The 19708-nt window shown below is 41.8% G+C and overlaps 1 protein-coding gene across 2 annotated transcripts; it reads right to left on the reverse strand.

Moving 5' to 3' along the window:
* Positions 1 to 326: 326 nt before the first annotated feature.
* Positions 327 to 19226, reverse strand: taok1a (TAO kinase 1a). Of its 2 annotated transcripts, XM_089013344.1 has the most exons (21): positions 19076 to 19226; positions 18639 to 18987; positions 14031 to 14290; positions 12100 to 12171; positions 11736 to 11837; positions 11602 to 11647; positions 10709 to 10805; positions 10480 to 10593; positions 10306 to 10397; positions 10150 to 10243; positions 9987 to 10068; positions 9732 to 9899; positions 9439 to 9639; positions 8426 to 8560; positions 8039 to 8275; positions 7805 to 7933; positions 6647 to 6850; positions 6028 to 6267; positions 4557 to 4769; positions 4192 to 4374; positions 327 to 3176 (listed from the first exon to the last, which is right to left on the reverse strand). In XM_089013344.1, the coding sequence occupies exons 3-21, from the start codon at positions 14160 to 14162 to the stop codon at positions 2637 to 2639; spliced, it is 3081 nt and encodes a 1026-aa protein (XP_088869470.1). In that variant the 5' UTR covers positions 14163 to 14290; positions 18639 to 18987; positions 19076 to 19226; the 3' UTR covers positions 327 to 2636. The 2 variants fall into 2 exon arrangements, with proteins under 2 accessions (XP_088869470.1, XP_088869469.1); XM_089013343.1 differs by having other exon boundaries at positions 18639 to 19225.
* Between the last annotated feature and the right edge of the window lie 482 nt (positions 19227 to 19708).

A 19708-nucleotide genomic window follows, 5' to 3' on the forward strand; every position in this document is an offset into this window, starting at 1 on the left:
ACCGAGGCGTCACTATATTTAAAACTCCAATTTGATTCTGTGTATTTGCTCCTTCTGGATTGTGCCCATGATAGAAGTGCACATACAATTAGACCTCATAATTCTTTCCAAGTTTCGAAAAATGTGCAAAATTGGCAACATTTGTTATTTTTTTTTTGCACACCAGTTACATACAATGTGGCCCATGTCCAAAAAAAAGTTTGACAGCCCATCTTTAAAGCTTTATTATCGTGCAATGCAGGCTGCTCCTGTCAAATGTCAAATAAATGGCTAAGTGCTCAATGCCACATTTGTTGATATTCTTAACTAGCTTGTTCATTCACACACACACACACACACACACACACACACACACACACACACACACACACACACACACACACACACACACACACACACACACACACACACACACACACACACACACACACACACACACACACACACACAGGGGCGCTCAATTCAGTCAATCCCAACACGTTCTTTCATATCACCCCTCATGATGTGGCTCCCAGCCTGCTGTCATGGTCATGGCTTCTTTTTTTTTTTTATTTACCTGCGTGTGACCAGCCTGAATATTTCAATCAGTTGTATGAACTACCGAAGCCCAAAAAACTTCAGTGGAGACACACATTTAGTTCAATTGGGTTTCAAACATGCACGCACCAGGCTTGCCACGGATTGCACAGCTGACTCATCTCGACATCGCCTAGTTTCGTCAAAACAAATCAAATATTTAAAAAAATTGCATTCAGCATAAAGTGCTTTGAAAAGGCAGCAGTTCTTTCCCCTACTCTCTAAAAAAAAGGCACTCATAAAATAAAATAAGAATAAATCAGGAAATCTGACTTGGATTGTTTTTAAAGGCAAGCGTGTCACCTGTGGACACTGACGGGGTCACGTCTACTGTAAAGACCGCTCTAAGAACTACTATTAAAATATATATATATATATATTTACACATTCCGCTCCACTTCTCAGTTTAAGACTACTCTTATCAGCACTGCGTACGCATTTGAAAATAACTGGGACTTGTGGAACTAAGAGGAATCCATAGAATGCTAAAACAAGTACCCACCACTGATAAACATTTAAACCCGGCCGGCTGGGGTCTTGACATTTTGACATATGGGCAATTTTAATATCACCAAAAAGTTATCCAACAGGAGAGGGGGTGGGGGGGGGGTTATTTGAAATGGGGGTAGAAGGGTTTGATGTTATTCCCGAAACAAGACTGATTGTAGGTTTTCAGCGCACTACATCACATTTAAGACTTGTGTTTTCATTCAAACAAGCTGAAAAAGGCACCGTTGTCAAGCTTGTGGCCTTGAACTGGAGGAAGAAAATGCTTATTTGGTTTTGGCTGGTGGTGGTTTAAAATGGACGCCCAATCCCCTCCAACACCCCCATGGCCATCGCAGCAGGCTGGCATCACAATTTTGTCGTCAAACCATAATCGGAATGAGATGGGTGAAGGGGAAATATTGTGAATTTTTCATGTGCAAAACGGGAGCAAGCGAATGTGAATGAAAAAAAGTACAGTGATACCTTGGCTTACGAATTTAATTGGTTCCCAGACAGTGTGTAAGGTGAAAAGTGTGTATCCCCAAAAATAATTTCCCATCAGAAACCATTAAAATGAGACTAATCCGTTCCCAGGCCCCCATAAAACAATTTTTTTCTAATTTTCTAAGCCTAAAAACTACCCAAAATGCACCTTATTTTATGTATAATAAATGTGCTGTGGTATTATAATGAAAGAAATAAACTGTACTGTATAATAAAGATGTTTTATTTACCTTTGTGATGGTCGTTGATGGCTTGATGGCCGGTTTCATCAGCCTTAAACACTTGATGAGGAACGTAAACTTCTTCTTTCACCATCTTGAGGAATGATCCGTTGTAGGTGCTTTCTGTGCGATAATTTTACCTAGTTCCTCATAAATTGTGTTCTGTTTAGCTTTTTGCCTAGTGTACAGATGGCTTGTGTGGGTTATTTGTGGAGCCTGATTGATGGGAATTTTAACCTTGCAGTCTACACTCTGCCTTTGAACTATCGAAGTTGAAATCCATGTTCTCACTCTCTGTCATCTGCCTGTCTCTTTATTGTTTAAACCACCTCCCCTCACTGTTGCCTTCTTGACCAATCACGTGGCTTTAACTGACGACTGGGGGCGGGGAATAGAGGACCAAAACAAGCCGGCCGCCATTTTCTTGTTAGAACTGGCTTGTTCGCGAACGACACATCACTCATTGTGGCAGCTCCGTGTGTATCCCGAAAAATAGTTTGTATACCAAGGTAAAATGTTCATAAATTTAACGTTCGTAAACCGAAAAGTTCGTAAGCCAAGGAGTTCGTAAACCGAGGTATCACTGTAAAGAGATCAGTGTGCTAATGTAACAAAGCTAAAGGATTGGTATCCTTTTTGTGTGTGTTTGAGTGTGGTGGTGGTGATGGGTGGGGGACGGGCTACAGCTATTTGCAGCCTATTTGACCTGAGCAACATTGATTCAACCACACATTCATGTGTGGGTATGCACAGTAGGGAAAAAAAAAATGGCGGGAGTGGGGAGGTGGAGGGGGGGGGTGCTGTGTTTAGTTGGACTTGACATCGGCGCCGGCTGACAAGAGGGATTTATGTGTAGGACAGGTGGGACCCATTGGATATTTGCGAGGTGACGCTGGTACTCCTGCTCATGCCCTGATCGCCGTGCCCTCCGGCCGATGTCCTCCCGATGCCCTGGGGGCTGATCTGCGCGACGGCGCTGCCGCGGGATACCGCCGAGGGGTGTCCCCACGGTTGCGGGGTGCCGCTCCCACGCACGCCTTGACCCCAGCTCTGCGGCGTCGGCGGCCCGCCGGGACTGGCGTGATAGTGGCGATGGCTGCCTTGGCGGCTGGATCCGGCGCCTAAGCTGCCGCCGCTCCATTGTGACCCGTGAAAGCTCCCCGATGACTGTTGTTGTTGTTGTTGAAGATGGCCGCCCCAATTTGCCGGCGATCCGGGATAGCTGTGGCCGAGGGCTTCCGGGGAGACGTTGGATAGCACCATGTTACTGAAGCCAAGGCGCATGCTCTCCGAGTCGAATGCTTCCACCTCTCGCGCTTGACGCTCCAGCAGACTGCGGATTCGCTCCAAGCGTTCGTTTTGCAAGGACATCATCTCCTCCTCGATCTGAAGGACAAAAAATGGTGGGAAAAAAAGCCACAGGTGGATGTTCTCAAAGCTAGATTGCTAAATGATCTTGTCACCACCTGTAACTGAAGCCAAATTGTTGTTTTTACTTCCGGACCTGGTTTTGCCACTTCGAACTTTCAGATGTTAAGTTTTAGTTTGGGAAAATAAATTGATTGTTTACTGTATGTAAACCACAGGTGTCAAAGTCAAGAGCCCGGGGCCAAATCCGGCCCGCCACATCATTTTTTTTCGGCCCGCGAAAGCAAATCAAACTTGTGAAATTCCATGATGCTTGCTAAAATCCGAACCAAAATGTCATATTTTTGGATGTCAACCACAATAACAGTCATTATTCTTGACTTCAGATTTGAAAACGAGTTATTCATTAATTTGCTGTGCCCTCTATATGTAATATATGGAGGGGATTAAACATTCTAATGGCTTCCCCAAATTCATATAATTTAGGAATTACCTCCTTTTTTAACTCATGCACTGCCATTCCCAAATGTATTCGGAAATTGAAAAGCATGATGTGGAGCACCATTCCCAAATTTGTTCGGGTTTGTGTTTTTCTTGTCGGGGAGTGCTGATAAAGCGCTGGGCAGACCTGGCAATGTTTTTCCCTCCCACGAGGGGCCAGCAGTTACCTTTTGTACAGCCGTCCCAATTTCAAGCTCAGATAACCCCAAGGCCATATAATTTAGGAATTAACTTTTTCTCTGATGAAAGAAGAGAGTTTAAAGTTTCTTACGCTGCATTGAATGATTATGTAGTCCTAAAACTCAACATTCGAGTATTCGAGTGACAATGACAAAAACCCTGGCACTGCTGTGGACACATTTTTGCACATCATCTAGCAATAAATGAGTTAAACAAAACAATTGCATACATGTTGTAAATACCATCTTAAATTACCTGCAAATATTTGATATTCGCACTATAACTTTTCCCCTGTTCTCCGTGAAGAGCAAGGATTTCCCCGTATGGCCAACAATGAATTGACAGTGCAAACCTTTTGTTCCAGCAGCGCTCTGCGTAGCGACACCCTCTGTTCCAGATCTTTCCTCTCGCGCTCATGCTGAGCGTCTGTCTGCATCTTGATCTTGCTCTGATAGGCGTTCAGAAGCTCCAGCTCCTGCTGAAGCTGCATTTTAAGGCCCTGGCACTGGGACTCTTGAGTTTCATCCAGACGAAGCTGGACAGTGAAGTGAGAAATAAAATCATTGACGGTCACCACAAAAGTAATGCTGATATCTTAATATATTCGTATGAATGAGTTAAAATAAATGATTTCAAAGATCACCAGGGTGCTATTGGGAGATTTACCACAGACATGACTTGAAACAACTCGAAAACTTAAGGCACAGTTGAACTCACCGCCTGAGTGGACAGCATCTCATTGATGGAGTGGTCGTACTGCTCGGCCAAGATGGCGAGTTTGCGGTGCTGCTCCTGCTTCAGGCGCTTGAGTACAGCCTTGTGCTCCGACTTTGGTGTGGTGTCCAGCAGGTGATTCCTCAGCGCCTTGTACTGCCTTGTCTGAATCTTGCAGGTGTCTTGGAATTGCTTCTTGATCTGTAGCTCTTTGGACTGCCAAATTTGAATTTGAGTCAAAACTTTGGTTCATGAATTCCCGTTTGTTCCAGAAACTAAGCGGCCATCCAAGTCCAGCTCGTGACGTCGCATACGACCTAACAGCTTTGAGATTGACAAATACAGACGCTCCTCAACTTACGAACCAGATACATTCCGAACGGTTGTTCGTAAGCTGAATTCATTCGTACGTTGCTTCAGTGCTATATTTTCTATGAAATGTATGTTTAATGCTTATATAAATATGTTTAATGCTTGTATAAGTAACCTGTATTGTTTGTACTGAAAAAGAAACATTTAATAAAATATATGCGGTTGTTCGTAACCTGAATTTGTTCGTAAGTTGCTTCGGTGCAATATTGTCTATGGAATGTATGTTTAAGGTGTATATAAGTATGTTTAATGCTTGTATAAGTAACTTGTATTGATTTGTACTGAAAAATAAACATTTAATAAAATGCATGCGGTTGTTCGTAAGGTGAATTTGTTCGCAAGTTGTTCAGTGCTATATTTTCCTATGGAATGTATATTTAAGGCTCATATAAGTATGTTTAAGGCTTGTATAAGTAACCTGTATTGTTTGTACTGAACAAGAAACGTTTAATAAAATATATGTGGTTGTTCGTAACGTGAATTTGTTCGTAAGTTGCTTCGGTGGTATATTGTCTATGGAATGTATTTTTAAGGCGTATATAAGTATGTTTAAGGCTTGTATAAGTAACCTGTATTGATTCGTACTGAAAAATTAACATTTAATAAAATATATGCTCTATAAAGATATGTACAAGCGCAACTGGAGAGAATACTACATATGTTACTACAAAAATGTGCAGTTGTTCTTAACGCGAGTGTTCGTAAGTAGGGGAGGGTCTGTAATCTAATCGAGATTCCCCCCTTGAGCTTGCAGTTTTAATTATTTACAAGGTCATCCCATGTTTTTTTTTCAACAATTACAACAAATAAATCAGTCTGTGTAACAATAAAAATATCGGATTAATTCTACATTAGGGTTTCATACATTGATCTTATCCCCCCTCAAAATAACCATAAAAATATGAAAAGATTCATCTCCCCTGATTAGGGCGTGTTAAAGGTAGCATGGATAGGCTATAGTGCCATCTAGTGGTCATTTTCTACTGACCTCCTCCCACCCATCCCAAAGTGGCCTTTCCGATTCAAAAACTGCATTGGAGGGCGCTGCGGTATCGATTTCAATTGGATTCATTGCTACGTGTACAGACAAGTCTCTTCTCACCTTGAGGCTTTTGGGTTGTTGGCGAACCTCCATAACATGCTTGCGTCTCAGCTCCCTCTCCCGCCTCTTGTTGTACTCCTGCTGGTTGGTGAGCTCGGTCTGGTGTTGCAGTCGGATGAGCTCAGCTCGTGTCCTCTGGATGGTATTGAGCTGGCGGAACTCCAGCTCTTGCATGGACTCGTGGTGCCGCAGGAGCATGGCGTGCTCCAGGTCCTTCTGGGTCTGACGTTTGTTCAGCTCCTGGGGGATGAGAATCAGTACAAAAGGAAAATAACTAGCTCGCTAGCCATCTAGCTAAATAAATCGGACCATCGTCAGTAAACTTGGGATGGCCCGACGACAGTCAAAGCGAGGCTCACTGTAGAAGTGTAACAGTCTATCAAAGAAGGTAGGAAAAAAAAATCATAAACTGCACTGGATTTGACCAAATGCAAAACGCAACCCCCCTAACGCCTGAAAATGTGTCATGAAAAGTATCAACATCTTTGTACTTTAGACTTGTAGAAAATGAAGTAAAAGAACATTTGAAATCAGGCTAAAACTCAAGTTAATAATGAACAAAAAAAATGTGTCAATAAACCAATCAAGCATCAAGTGTATTACAGCTTTGCTAACTAACCTCGCGCACTAAATCCTGCTCAATGTTGTGGCGAGCAATCAGGATCCTCCGTTTGAACCTGCGCGACTCCAATTCCAGATACTGCCTTTGTCGGCGCTGCAGGTTTGCCTCCTCTTCGGCTTGGAAGTGCTGAAAATTCTCTTTCTGCTTGGATAGCCACTCTTGCTTTTCCTTCTTGGGTGTTGACTGGTTTTCATTCAGCTCCTACAGGGGAAAAAAAAACACATTCATGTGAAAAACAGACTTGATGGATTTTAATGTGCTTTCGAAGGTACAGGGGGAGGCTCAGCTTTATGATTCAGTTTCAATCCTCTGATGGTAATTTAGAGGACAACCGACGCCTCCGGACAAGTTGTATCCATAATTTGTCAAATCACTTCAAATGACTTCTACTGAGTGTATTTTACAAATATTCCACCGCATATAGCTATATTTTACGTTTTAAGACTCGCGCTGAATATTCAGGAAGTCTTGTTTTTGAGTTGGTGACAATTCCTGACGTCACGTCACGGAGGCAACACCCCTGACCGAGAAAGTGACACACAATGCATTTTGTGGTACTATGTGTGGTCTGAAAACGCCGTGTTGATGGCAAAATTAGAAGGAAAACACATAAATAACGCGATGGTGAATCATTGTGTGTTGCACCAAGACAACTATTTGATCATAATCATAAAGGACAACCGACACCATTTTTTTGTTTCCTAACTGCCATCAGAAAAACGTTTTATAGCTCCTCAAATACCCGAAACACGTAGGCTGATATTTTTAGTCAAATGCAAAACACCAATAAAAATGACTTCAAGTGTACTGAAACTGCAAAAAAATTGAGCTGCAAATTGGGGATTTTCAGAAAGTCCCGCCCACAGTTCGTGACGTCACGCCAAGACGTCTTGCCTTGCTCGAGAATCAAAACAATGGCTTCATAGTCGGAGAAGATGCTTTCTTGTTACTCATCCAGTTATGAATATGATTGCAATTAAATAAAAAAATGTGTATGCTGGGAATCAAGCGTGCCATGGTGCACCTTGTGACACCATATTCTTAAACCATTGCACAAATTAATTCACACTGTGTCATTTGCAACCTTGAACAAGTAGAACCAAAAAAAAACTGTGCCCCCTCCTTGTTGTCACAAAGCAGGTGAGAATTCACGACCTCTTTCAGTTGTTCCTTGCGCAGTTTGTACTCCCGCTTCTGTGATTCCAGGAAGCTATTGAGTTCCTTCTTCTGCTGGCTCTGGATGTGTTGATGGAATTTCTTCTCATCGTTGCTAAAGGTTTTTGTCTGTTGAAAAACAGCAAACATCACATGACAGGAAAATATAGAAGAAAAAAACTTGTTTGGAAGCAGAAGGCTTTTTTTGTTTTTTTTTTTTTAAAAAGGGCCTACATCCTTCTCCATGGCGCCTTGGTGCTTCTTAATCAGCTTCTCCATGTCCTGAGCAAAGCTGTTCCTCTGGTTCTCCAACTCCTTATCCAGGCGAAGCCGGTGCTCATCCATCTCCGCCTTCAGCTTGTTCTCCAGGGCCATCAGTTGTTTCTGGTGCTGCCGCCTCATCCGCTTGTAACCCAAGATCTGCTCCCTTAATTCCGAGTCCTGCTCATGCTCCTTAATCTGCCGAGTGAGCTGGGGAGTATGGGAGAGCAAGTATTTCAATATTTTATCGTGTACTAGCGTGCAACATATAGCACTACATGATAAATAGGATGTCAACGAATGCTCAATCAACTTGACGGAGTTTTCCGTCATTCATAACAACACAGCGTCGGCTATTACCACTGAGGCCGTCCGAATTGTCGCAAAGTGTTCGCGGTTCCGTTTCGGTCGCGGTGCGTTGGCGGGTTGGGTTTGGGACTGGGGCTCAGTTGACCGAAGATGAGGTTCGGAATCTTTGTTGTGCGCTCCTTTTTCCTGAAAGTTAAGCAAGACAACCAATTTTCAACCAATTTAAAATGAGCAAAACACTTTAAAGGACAACCGACGTCTTCGGACAAGTTGTGTCCATAATTTGTAAAATGGCGTCAAATGACTTCTACTGAGCGTATTTTAATAAGATTCCACCGCATATAGCTATGTTTTACGTTTTAAGACTCGCTCTGAATATTCAGGAAGTCTTGTTTTTGAGTTGGTGACGAGTCCGTACGTGACGTCACAAAAGGACCGCCCCCTGACCGAAGAAAGACATATTGTAGCAGTCCTTCCATCATGTCAATGTATTTTGCTGTATATGTTTGGTCTGAGAACCGTGTTGCACCCAAAAGCCGCCAGAAGAGGGCATCCAAGCTCCATATAAGGAATTTATCAGCCTGTGGAAGCAGAGGTGGCCACTGGAAGTCGCCATTTTGTGCCTTTTTTTTTTTGGGTGTGAGAGATTTTCCCCCAATGTTGCCTCAAAATGGCACATTTAATTCTTTAATCGATTGCAAACATGTATGCTTTCCTCTTCAGAACTATTTCAATCATATTCATAACTGGATGTGTCACAAGAAAGCATATTTTCCGAATCCGAAACTTTAAGTCATTTTTATTGCTGTTTTGCATTTGACTAAAAATATCATACTGCGTGTTTTTGGTATTTTAGATGCTATAAAACATTTTTCTGATGTCAGTTAAAAAACAAAAAAGTGACGTCAGTTGTCCTTTAACAAATAGCCAGACTGAATCCAACAAAATGGATCTCAACGTGCCGTTAAAAAGCATCAAATGAATTCCACGTTGCAACAAACAACCAACCACCTATATGGTTACAATAGAAGTACAATTGACAAAGTAGTAACATTGTGTTTTACCGGTTTGACATGTATAACGGAGCTGTTGGACATGACAGTGTGGTCTCCTTCCATGTCCACTTCGCTTTTGTCATCGCCGGCATCCGTCAGGCTGTTGACGGAACTGCTTTGGGAGCTGGCGCTGATGGACATACTGGGAATGGACTGATTGCTCCCCACGCTGTTGACAGTGCCCGTTCTGCTAACGTTGTGTTCTGGCTCCTAAAAATATCCCGACGTGTATGGTGTCAAAAAAAAAAAAAAAAAATCTCAATCTGTTAAAACGATAGAAAAGGAGGCAACGCTTAACAGACCTCCTCTTCATCCGCAACTTCAGTTGTGGGACCATTGTGGGCTTCATGAAACAAGATCTTCTTCATTTTGCGATACTGCAAATTGTCCAGCTCTCTCACTGCATCCTTCGTCCGATTTATTAGGTCTATTAGAACCGATTCGGGACGTTCACGCTGAACAAAAGCATGCTAAAGGAAGAAAAAAAAAAAAAAACATTGGATTAGCGTTTGAATGAATGATTATTCCCTGGCAGTGATTGTTTTTTTAATGCTGACCTTTAAGAGCTCCTCAGAGTTTGGTCTATCTTGGGGACATTTCTGAAGGCAAGAATCTACAAAGTTTCTGAAATAATCCGTCCTAAAATGATGGAATATAAAATAAAAACAGTTGTTTATTTGTCTTTTTGGGGTGACAAAGCTCAAACAGAAGGCAACTCACCATTCACAAGACTGCAGCATGGGGCTTTCATTCTGTGCTATGTGGTATAAGGCACTCATCGCATTCATGTTGAACAATGGAGGCTTCCTCTCAGCTACAAACCAAATATATGTCAGGCTGAAATATTAACATAGCTTTGAGATTTGAAATGTTTACCTAATTCAATGCAAGTTATTCCCAACGACCAGATGTCCACCTTTCCGTCGTACTGGCCCTCGTCCATAGCCAATATCACCTCTGGGGCCATCCTAAAAGCAGACAAAAGCATATAAAGGATGATTGCTCTTTAAAAATGCGTGTGGTGTTCAATGCTAACGTTACTCAGCATACCAATATGGCGTCCCGACAAAGGAGTTGGCAGGGCAGGCGATGGAGGCCGAGCCAAAATCAGCGAGTTTCACCTGGCCTGGCTCTGTCAGCAAAATGTTTCCTGCCTTGATATCTCTGTCCAACACATGAGCGAGGGTGAGGTGGGGGTGTTAGGGATGATGGGTGATAACAACTCTGTACAGAAGAAACTAATGATTCTGAGGCCATTGCGATGCTCCTGAACCCTCACCGGTGAATCATGTTGTGGGAGTGAAGATAGGCCAAACCTTGAAGAGCACCGTGGGTAATTGCAGCGATTTCAACCTCTTGTAGGGGTTTCTTGTGCACTGGTGAAGATAAAGAAACCCACCGGCAACATTATAAATCCAGACGGGATTTTCAAATATAGATAATAATAATCAATTTCATTTCTAAGCGCCTTTCAAAACTCTCATGGTCACTTTACAGTCACAGGAGAAGTTTTTCTGTGGGTGTGCAGCGGCAGCCACACGCGCCAGGGTTCTCAACCCGGAAGTAAATAAATAGCCAGCCAGTAGATAGCTAATAGATAGAAAACAGATAGCTCCCTAGATAGCCACCCACCCAGATAGCTATATAGCTAATAGATAGCTAAATAGATGGAACGACAGCCAGCCAGCTAGTAGATAGCCAACAGATAGCTAGCCAGCTAGCCAATAGAAAGCTAAATAGAGAGAAAGTGAGCTAGCCAGCTAGTAGTAGATAGCCAACAGATAGCTACCTAGATAGCTATATAGCTAATAGATAGCTAAATAGATAGAAAGAAAGCTAGTAGATAGCTAATAGATAGCCAACATAAGAACGATATACGTTCGTAAAGTGAATTCGTTCATAAGTTGAATCAGTGTTATATTTCATATGGAAGGCAAATATAAGTATGTATAAGGTTTATTTAAGTATGTTTAAGGCATGTATAAGTAACATGTAATTGTTGTATTGAAAAATAAACATTTAATAAAATATATGCTCTATAAAGATATGTACAACTGGAGAGAAAGAATACTACTTGTTACTACAAAAATGTTCATATGTTCGTAACTCGAATATTCGTAAGTAGTGGAGCGTCTGTATCCATGTGATGAATATTGTTCAACTTGCACTCACCTTCTAACAGATCTGAAGCAGAACCTAGACAGTACTCCATCACCAGCTGTAGTAATATACAAAATATATCGTTAAAAACTGTGTTTTAACAATCTCTTCAAAAATGGCGTCACCATCTTCACATGGTTTCTTACCCAAGCCGTGTGCTCTCGCAGGTAACAACCTTTGTACTCAATACTGTTCGGGTGTTGTATTCTCTGCAGGAATTTCACCTCCTTGATGATGTCTTGCCATTTCTGAAGAGAGTACAGAAGAAGATAAGTCAGATGGCAAACCAAAAAGCTACAGTAAAGTCTCGTTATATCGATATTAAAGGGAGTCCGAAAAAATATCGATATAACCGGGACTATCGATATATCCGACCCTGTTTGCATGGAATTTTCTCCGTGCGTGCATAGAAATAGTATCGATATAACCGGGACTATCGATATATCCGATATTGATATAACGAGACTTTACTGTAATTGTAACTGTGCGAATGACTCTTAGGAGTGGTACCTCGCTGGACTGCTTTCCACTGTATGACATTTTCTTGATGGCCACGACCTCACTTGTTCGCACATCCTGTGCCTGAATAACAAAAAACACAGGATCACGCGGGATGCTGATGTGAATATTATGGCGCATCAAACCCATATTTTGGTTTGTGTATGAGTTCCTTTGCTGGCCGTTGTGACAATATAAGAGAACAGTGATACCTTGGCTTACGACCTTAATTGGTTCCAAGACAGAGTGTGTAAGGTGAAAAGTGTGTATCCTAAAAATTAATTTCCCATAGGAAACCACTAAAATGAGAATAATCTATTGCCAGGTCCCCATAAAACATAATTTTCTACTTTCTAATTTACTAAGGCTTAAGACTACATAAAATATATATTTATGTACAGTATAATAAATGTGCTATGGTATTATGATTAAAGAAATAAACTGTACTTTATAATAAAATCATTTTATTTACCTTTGTGATGGTTGTTGATGGCTTGATGGAATGGAGTGGCCGGTTTCATCTGCATTAAACACTTGAAGAGGAACGTAGCCTTCTTCTTCACCATCTTGAGGAATGATCCCTTGTAGGTGCTTTCTCTGCGATAATTTTACCTTGTTCCTCATGAATTGTGACCTGTCTAGCTGGGTTGATAGCTTTTTGCATCAAGTGTACAGATGGCTTGTGTGGGTTATTTGTGGAGCCTGATTGATGGGAATTTTAACCTTGCAGTCTACACTCTGCCTTTGAACTATCAACGTTGAAACAAGTCCAAATTTCACTGTTTTCTATCCATTTTGTCACCCTCTTTCTGTTGTCTGCCTGTCTCTTAAATGTTTAAACCACTTCCACTCATTGCTGCGTTCTTGACCAATCACGTGTCTTTGACCGATGACTGGAGGCGGGGAATAGAGGACCAAAACAAGCCGGCTGCCATTTTCTAGTTAGGCGAACGGGCTCATCCGCAAACGACACGTCACTCATTGTGGCAGCTCCGCGTGTGTCCCGAAAAATAGTTTGTATGCCAAGGTAATATTTTCATAATTTAACGTTCGTAAACCGAAAACTTCGTAAGACAAGGGGTTCGTAAACCGAGGTATCACTGTTATAAAACACACATTCTCGCATACATACAAGTTTAACCGAGCATGACGATTTGGAATGGGATGTACTGAGATGAGGCTTTCGCTTGTTTGGTGAAAGTTAATTAAAAAGAAAAGTAAAAGCCTAAGCTGCACTTGGTGTAATTAAATGGCCGCTCGCGTAATCATCATTTGCTAAACGAATATGCGGTGTAATCTACAAACACCACAGTGCATGCTAGCAATGGTATGAATACTGTATATTGTAATATCAGCGTTACCTAGACCATATGTTGGCCAACCGATTTGTAGTCCTGTGTACAAACTTCACAGTAATTACATTTTTTTGTTGTGGGTCACATGGCAGTTTTGGTTCCTTCAAAGGCCGTCCGTAATGACTGAACTCTATTTAAGAAGTGATTGCCTCATGCCATACATATACAACAAATTAATATTGTTTTTTCAATGACAGCCCATTAAAAACTGTTCAGATATTATTTATTTTTAATGAGGGATCTTGGTTTTTACTTCTCATTTTGACATGAGTGCCTTGGAAATCTGGTCATCGTGTAAAAATGACGCAACTCTGACCAATCTTGTCATGAGTGGACAAAGTAAGTGTGCTCCCACACAACAGTTAATGTAAAGAAACTATTTTGAAGCTTTATCTGGCTATGTTGTTTAATATTTGTTGGTGAGATGCACATTCCAGATATCAATCAATTTGAAAGCAAGCAACTAAGAAAACTATTTGGGATAAGAGGCTCACTTTGAGGCAAAAACTGGACTACATTTTCAGAAATTCGATAATATGGCACTATTCTATATGAATTCTATATTCATTCATGTGTGCATCTACTCACAAAATATACAGCGCCGAAGCTGCCATGTCCAATCTCGCGCAGGTCAGAGAAGAGCTTCTCCGGATCTTCCTTGAAGAAGAGCTCTGCAATTTCGGGGTCCTTTAGGCTCCCCGTCCGACTGCTGTTAGGCATCGTTAGGAGATTATAGGGTCGGGGGGTGGTGATGCCGCTGCCGCCAAACTATCTGGGTCTGCGGCAGCGACTAAAAAGCCCCCACCGACGACTCATTTGCAGGACAGTTGTCTCATATGTGGTCACCGCTGAAAGGCAAGAAAAATTAACATTACATTTATATTAACACATGGATATTAGCTGACTCACTAAGCGGCTAAGCAAAATTCAATGGTCCAACAGTTAAAAGTTAGCATCTACTTTATTCTCAAATGTTCAGAGGGGGGAGCCGCTGTGGGTGCCCGCTCTGCCAAAGAATAGTTCACATATAATAATAATACAGTCACATAATAATAATAATATACAGTCACAGGATATTTCTTTGGCGGGTGAGCAGCGGCAGCCACACGCGCCACTGTTCACTCAACCCGGAAGTAACAAAAAAATGACAAAATAATACAACAACACATAAGACACAGACAGTCTTAACCACTTTTCCTGCATACACTTGGTTTTTTGACTAAGTTATAGATAAAAGAGGAGCGATTCAAAGTGTCCTTTGTCTTGCTATTCGCTAAATTTGAAAGTAGTAAAAAGCTGTAGCGTCCATTAACGAAAAGAATTATCTCGCATCTCCTGCCACACAGAAATCCGCTTCAATTCCAAGCTGCGACTCCCAGTTCCATATATACTGCCCATTTCAAGCACAAAATAAAAGCCCCACATCAGGTCTATATGACATAACAAAAGACAAAAACAACAAACAAATTCAAAGCTCTTCAATATCATTTGCCGACGGCTGCCTCCTTGGGCGCCATTTTGGAAAAAACAAATCAGCAGTAACATATATTAATATTTTCTTTTTCAATTATGTATTTCTGACGAGATTTTGATGGAGGAAGGGAAAATTTTTACACAAACCTCCAGAGATTAAATCATTTTGGAATGGTTTCACGTGGAAGTTTTCCTTTTTCTTTAACTTTACGTATGTGACTATATGTGGATGCGATGCTATCAAGAGCAGTGATGGTAGAGGAAAACAATGTGACAAGCTTAAAAGCACTGCAGCCAAGTGATAAAGAGATCATTGTCCTATGTCGACGTCAATACAAAAATAGAATTTCACCGCCCGAAAGGTTAACTTTACATCAAGCACAAGACTCACTACATATTTTACATTTTGCCCCTTATAATGCGGTGCATCTTATGTAAGGAAATTAGAAATTATGTATGGATGTTATATATTTCAAGCTAGCAAGAGACATTGACTATTCAAGATGCAACGAGAACAATGATGTCGAATTCAGGGGGGGGGGGTAAGAGGACATCCTGGGGGGTAGCACAAAGATAAAGTGAGTGAGTCACCATAGTGGCAACTCCAGTCACGAGATCAGGAGGGCGGTGTTCTGAAAGCCCTCACCTCACACTGCTACCACCGCTGCTGCCATTGGTATGCTGATAGACAAATGTCTCACCCCCTGACAAAAGTCCCCGAGGTGACAGCACACTGCTTCGTTTGTCAGATGCCTGACTTGAGACAAAGCATTCCAATGATAGGACTTCTCGTCAAACCTGTACGGTCCTAAAAAAAACATGTCCTGAAATATATCACGGGCTACTGATTTTCATACACGTCAAATGCGTGGTTCATATGGTTTAAAAAAATGTAGACTACATATAGGGAAAATGAGCATTGAGAGAAAAGAACTGTGGGGAAATACTACGATACGACGATACTAGTGCAGCGTGTTCTACCGGAAATAAATTCCTTGTGTGTTCTACATACTTGGCAATAAAGATGATTCTGATTCTGAAATGCGGGTTTCTCTTGCTTGTTGTTTAAAATTACACACAGACGGCCGGTGATGTCGAAGAGATCAACAAATCCTGTCATGTCAAGAACTTCATGTAAGGCAGGGCTATTAATGCCATCTCTGGCTTCTGCCATACAGATGTAGAGTGTAAAAAAAAATACCCTGAGACCCGCTAAGGCTAACGTGGCTCAGATGATCAGCTGCGAGCAGATGCTGAGCCGAAAGTCACAAGACTTTTCTTTGCCAGACTGGGAGAACCACCGCCTCTGATCAGGCAATGTTTTTTTGTTGTTGTTTCCCCACCACTAAAAAAGTCATGACTTCACACAGATGGAGCAGTCCATGTCTATGAATTAAAAGAAATATATTGTGGGAAATTTACATTTTAATGTTTCCAATAATAAGGTATCTGTGATATTAAACAACATAAATTGTTATCTGCCATTTTTGAGATAAACTTCCTGTGAATAATAATAATAATAATAATAGATTTCATTTGTAAGCGCCTTTCAAAACTCTCAAGGTCACTTTACAGTCACAGGATAAGTTTTTCTGTGGGTGAGCAGCGGGCAGCCACACACGCCAGCGTTCACTCAACCCGGAATAACTCAAATAGATGGAAAGCGACCCAGCTAAGCCATAAGCCATTATGCACTTCCTCTATCCAGAAATAATAATAATAATACATTTTATTTTCAAGCGCCTTTCAAAGCTCTCAAGGACACATTAAAGTCACAGACAAGCATAGAAAGAAAAACGCTCTCAGACAGAAACTTGATTGTAAATTAAAATGTAAAAAATGACTGCGGAGTCTCCGGGCCGAGACCAGCAAGCTCAAGGACAGTTTCTGCCATCAGGCAGTCAGGAGACTCAACTCCCCCCCAGCCCTGCCCCCCCCCCCCTTCCCACTGCCACACTCACTGAACCCCGAGTACACGCGACACACTGTAGTATCATCCTGAATTCTATTCCTTTTGCAAGACCTCACTTCAACCTTTTTTTGGTTTTTGCATTACTACACTACGTCACTACCTCACTTTACATACGACAATACCTCACTTTACATTCAGAAATTACATGTATTGTCTGTCTGTTGTCAATTGTCTGTCTTTTTTTCGCCACATTATAAGTGCCTTACACGTTGCATCCGAGACTATATTAATTTCATCTGTGCTGTTTGTCATGCACATTAGCATATTTGACAATAAAGCTGACTTTGACTTTGAATGGCGAGCCAAAGACATGAGGTGAGCTGGAATTCCAGGGCAAAATTTCGGACTTCACTTGCACTAGTAGAAGTCAACAGTTGGTCACCAAACATTCGACATACAAGGTGGTAGATGATATCATTCTAATATCACAGCTCACCATTTGCCTGACTTTATGAGCACTGGCTCACTGAAAACAAAACTCCAGCCCTAAAACGAGCCTATCATTTTCTATAATTCGTAAAGAAAGCATGTCACCGACATGTTATTAAGACACCTGGTAAGTAGTTGATATTAATACAAAAAGAAGGCATACTACATACTATGCCTATAAAAACATAATTACCCCATGGATGACTGTGCCTCTTTATTACAATTGTTCCAACCAGCAATTGCAGAGGAGTGAATGAGCTTTGTTACCACACTCCGTGACGGTATTCTCTGTCGACATGCGTGAACGAGGACGACTCGTACCTTCACGCGAGACACCTTGTTGCACTGCAGTATGAGCTCGTGCAAGAATGCGGCAAGACGAGACAACAGAGCTGGAGGGTTGGTATTCCCAATTCGTGCCTTTGCCATGTGGCATATCTCACCACTTCCTGTTCATACAGCTAGAGAGCAATTAACGCTTCGGTATCTCTACATTTTACCTAAAAAGGAATTCATGCATGGGTACAGGAAGGAAAGTAACAGGCTCTTGGTGTCTGGTTGGGTGTTGTCATGTCATGGATGTTTTGTTTTTTGGCATTAATTTGCAAACAAATGTTTCCTATGGCAGTATTCTACATATAATGCGTTCGAGTCCTCATATATTACATAACGCTATCAACTAGGGGAGCAAACATATGACATTTTCTTTTGATGCATAACTTAAACATCAAAAGGACCACATACATTTTTTGCAAGTCGTCGAGCCTGTCACATATTCTTCCACCCTCGTGTCAAAGTGGAGTTAAGTATCTCGGTAGTGATACACGAGGAAAAAAAAATATTTATGAGCTACATATATTATAGTGATATCCGAGATAATGCTAACTCCGTAGCCCACTTTGACTAGCCAAACGAGATTACCTGTGGTTGGTGAATAAAGCCCCCACCCGTCCCCTCCCGACCTGGTCATGTTGCAACACAAGTAGCTTTAGGGATTATCTCATCCATGTCACTTTTCTACGACAGCATCTGCCGGAAATAAACTCAATTGAGCTGTGTTACAGACGGTTTGGAATAATGTGATTGCCTGTGATGTTAGCACCAAACTTAACGTTAGCGACATGAACTTACGTGTCATGTGTTAGAACACGCCAACCAAATGCGTGGAATATTCACAAATTTGCGTGTAGTTCTGTGTTTTGAGGGCGGAGGGGAACAACATTCACTTCGAGTCCGGTCAGAAGAGATAAGAGACATCATTGAGAGGCTTAGCGACTGGGGATGTTTGCTACGTTAGCTTAGCGACTTAGCTCCGAACTCACCGTTCTGTGACAGGCCAGCTCCCGAGAGGCACTGGAGAAATCTCGTCAAATTGAAAGCAATTTACCCAAAAAATAAGTGGTCCTTCCTTTCTCATCCCTTGGCCCTGTGGCCAAATTAGCGTGTCGGATTCTTGCTGTTCTCTACGCTGTCACTCGATGGTCACGAGAAGACGATGGAGTTCATTTGCGTAGAATATAAAAATAAACATAAAAAAAATGAGAAAGGACAAAAATGAAGAAACGACGATCCACGGCCTATTAAGTAACTGGGGATGGCAAAGTGGTCGAATCTCACTCCCGGGCAAGGCAGGTCCAAAGATGGCTGCCGATGGCTGCCTCCGCCGCCTCCCTTGTCGTCAAAAGAAAAAAAAACAAGTTGAGGGCAAAAACGTCAGTGAAGTTCAAACAGCGCCCAAAACGGCCTTTTATAAACGAACCACGATATTGTCCGCCGTTCGCTCGGGTCACGTCAGAAAAAAAGTCGATCACGTCAGCATGCAACTTGGACTTGGATGTGAACAAACTCAGGGCCGAGCGTCCGCCTCGCTTCGACGCACTCTAGCAGTTCCGCCCTGCCTGCCTGTTGCACTCAACTCTTTCTGACCCACTAACTAACACGAGGAGGTGGAGACATTCCAGGCCAATAACACTTTATACAAAAAACACAACCTTTTTGTTCTTTAAATACCAATCTTATCGACCCAACTTTCCAACTTTGACGTTGATTAATATTCCTGTGTTGACACTTATTTTATAACTAAGATTGATCGTGGGTGATTGCATAAGCAATACGACCTAACCCAAATACATTGTTTTTTTTTATCCCACTTACGTTGAAAAATTGGCTCTTTTGATGTACAACTCGTACCATACACTACTGCAGCTGGGGTTTTTTTATTTAATAGAATGAACAATATTCGTAAAATAATAATGTTGCATAGACATTTCACGATTTATTTTATGTACCCAATAATTATTAATCTGTAGCCACAAAGGGACATGTCTTCTTGTGCCGGTCCCAAGCCCGGATAAATACAGAGGGTTGTGTCAGGAAGGGCATCCGACGTGGC

Source organism: Hippocampus bargibanti, linkage group LG14 (assembly GCF_051943395.1).
Source record: "Hippocampus bargibanti isolate YZ-2025 linkage group LG14, ASM5194339v1, whole genome shotgun sequence".
Lineage (NCBI taxonomy): Eukaryota > Metazoa > Chordata > Actinopteri > Syngnathiformes > Syngnathidae > Hippocampus > Hippocampus bargibanti.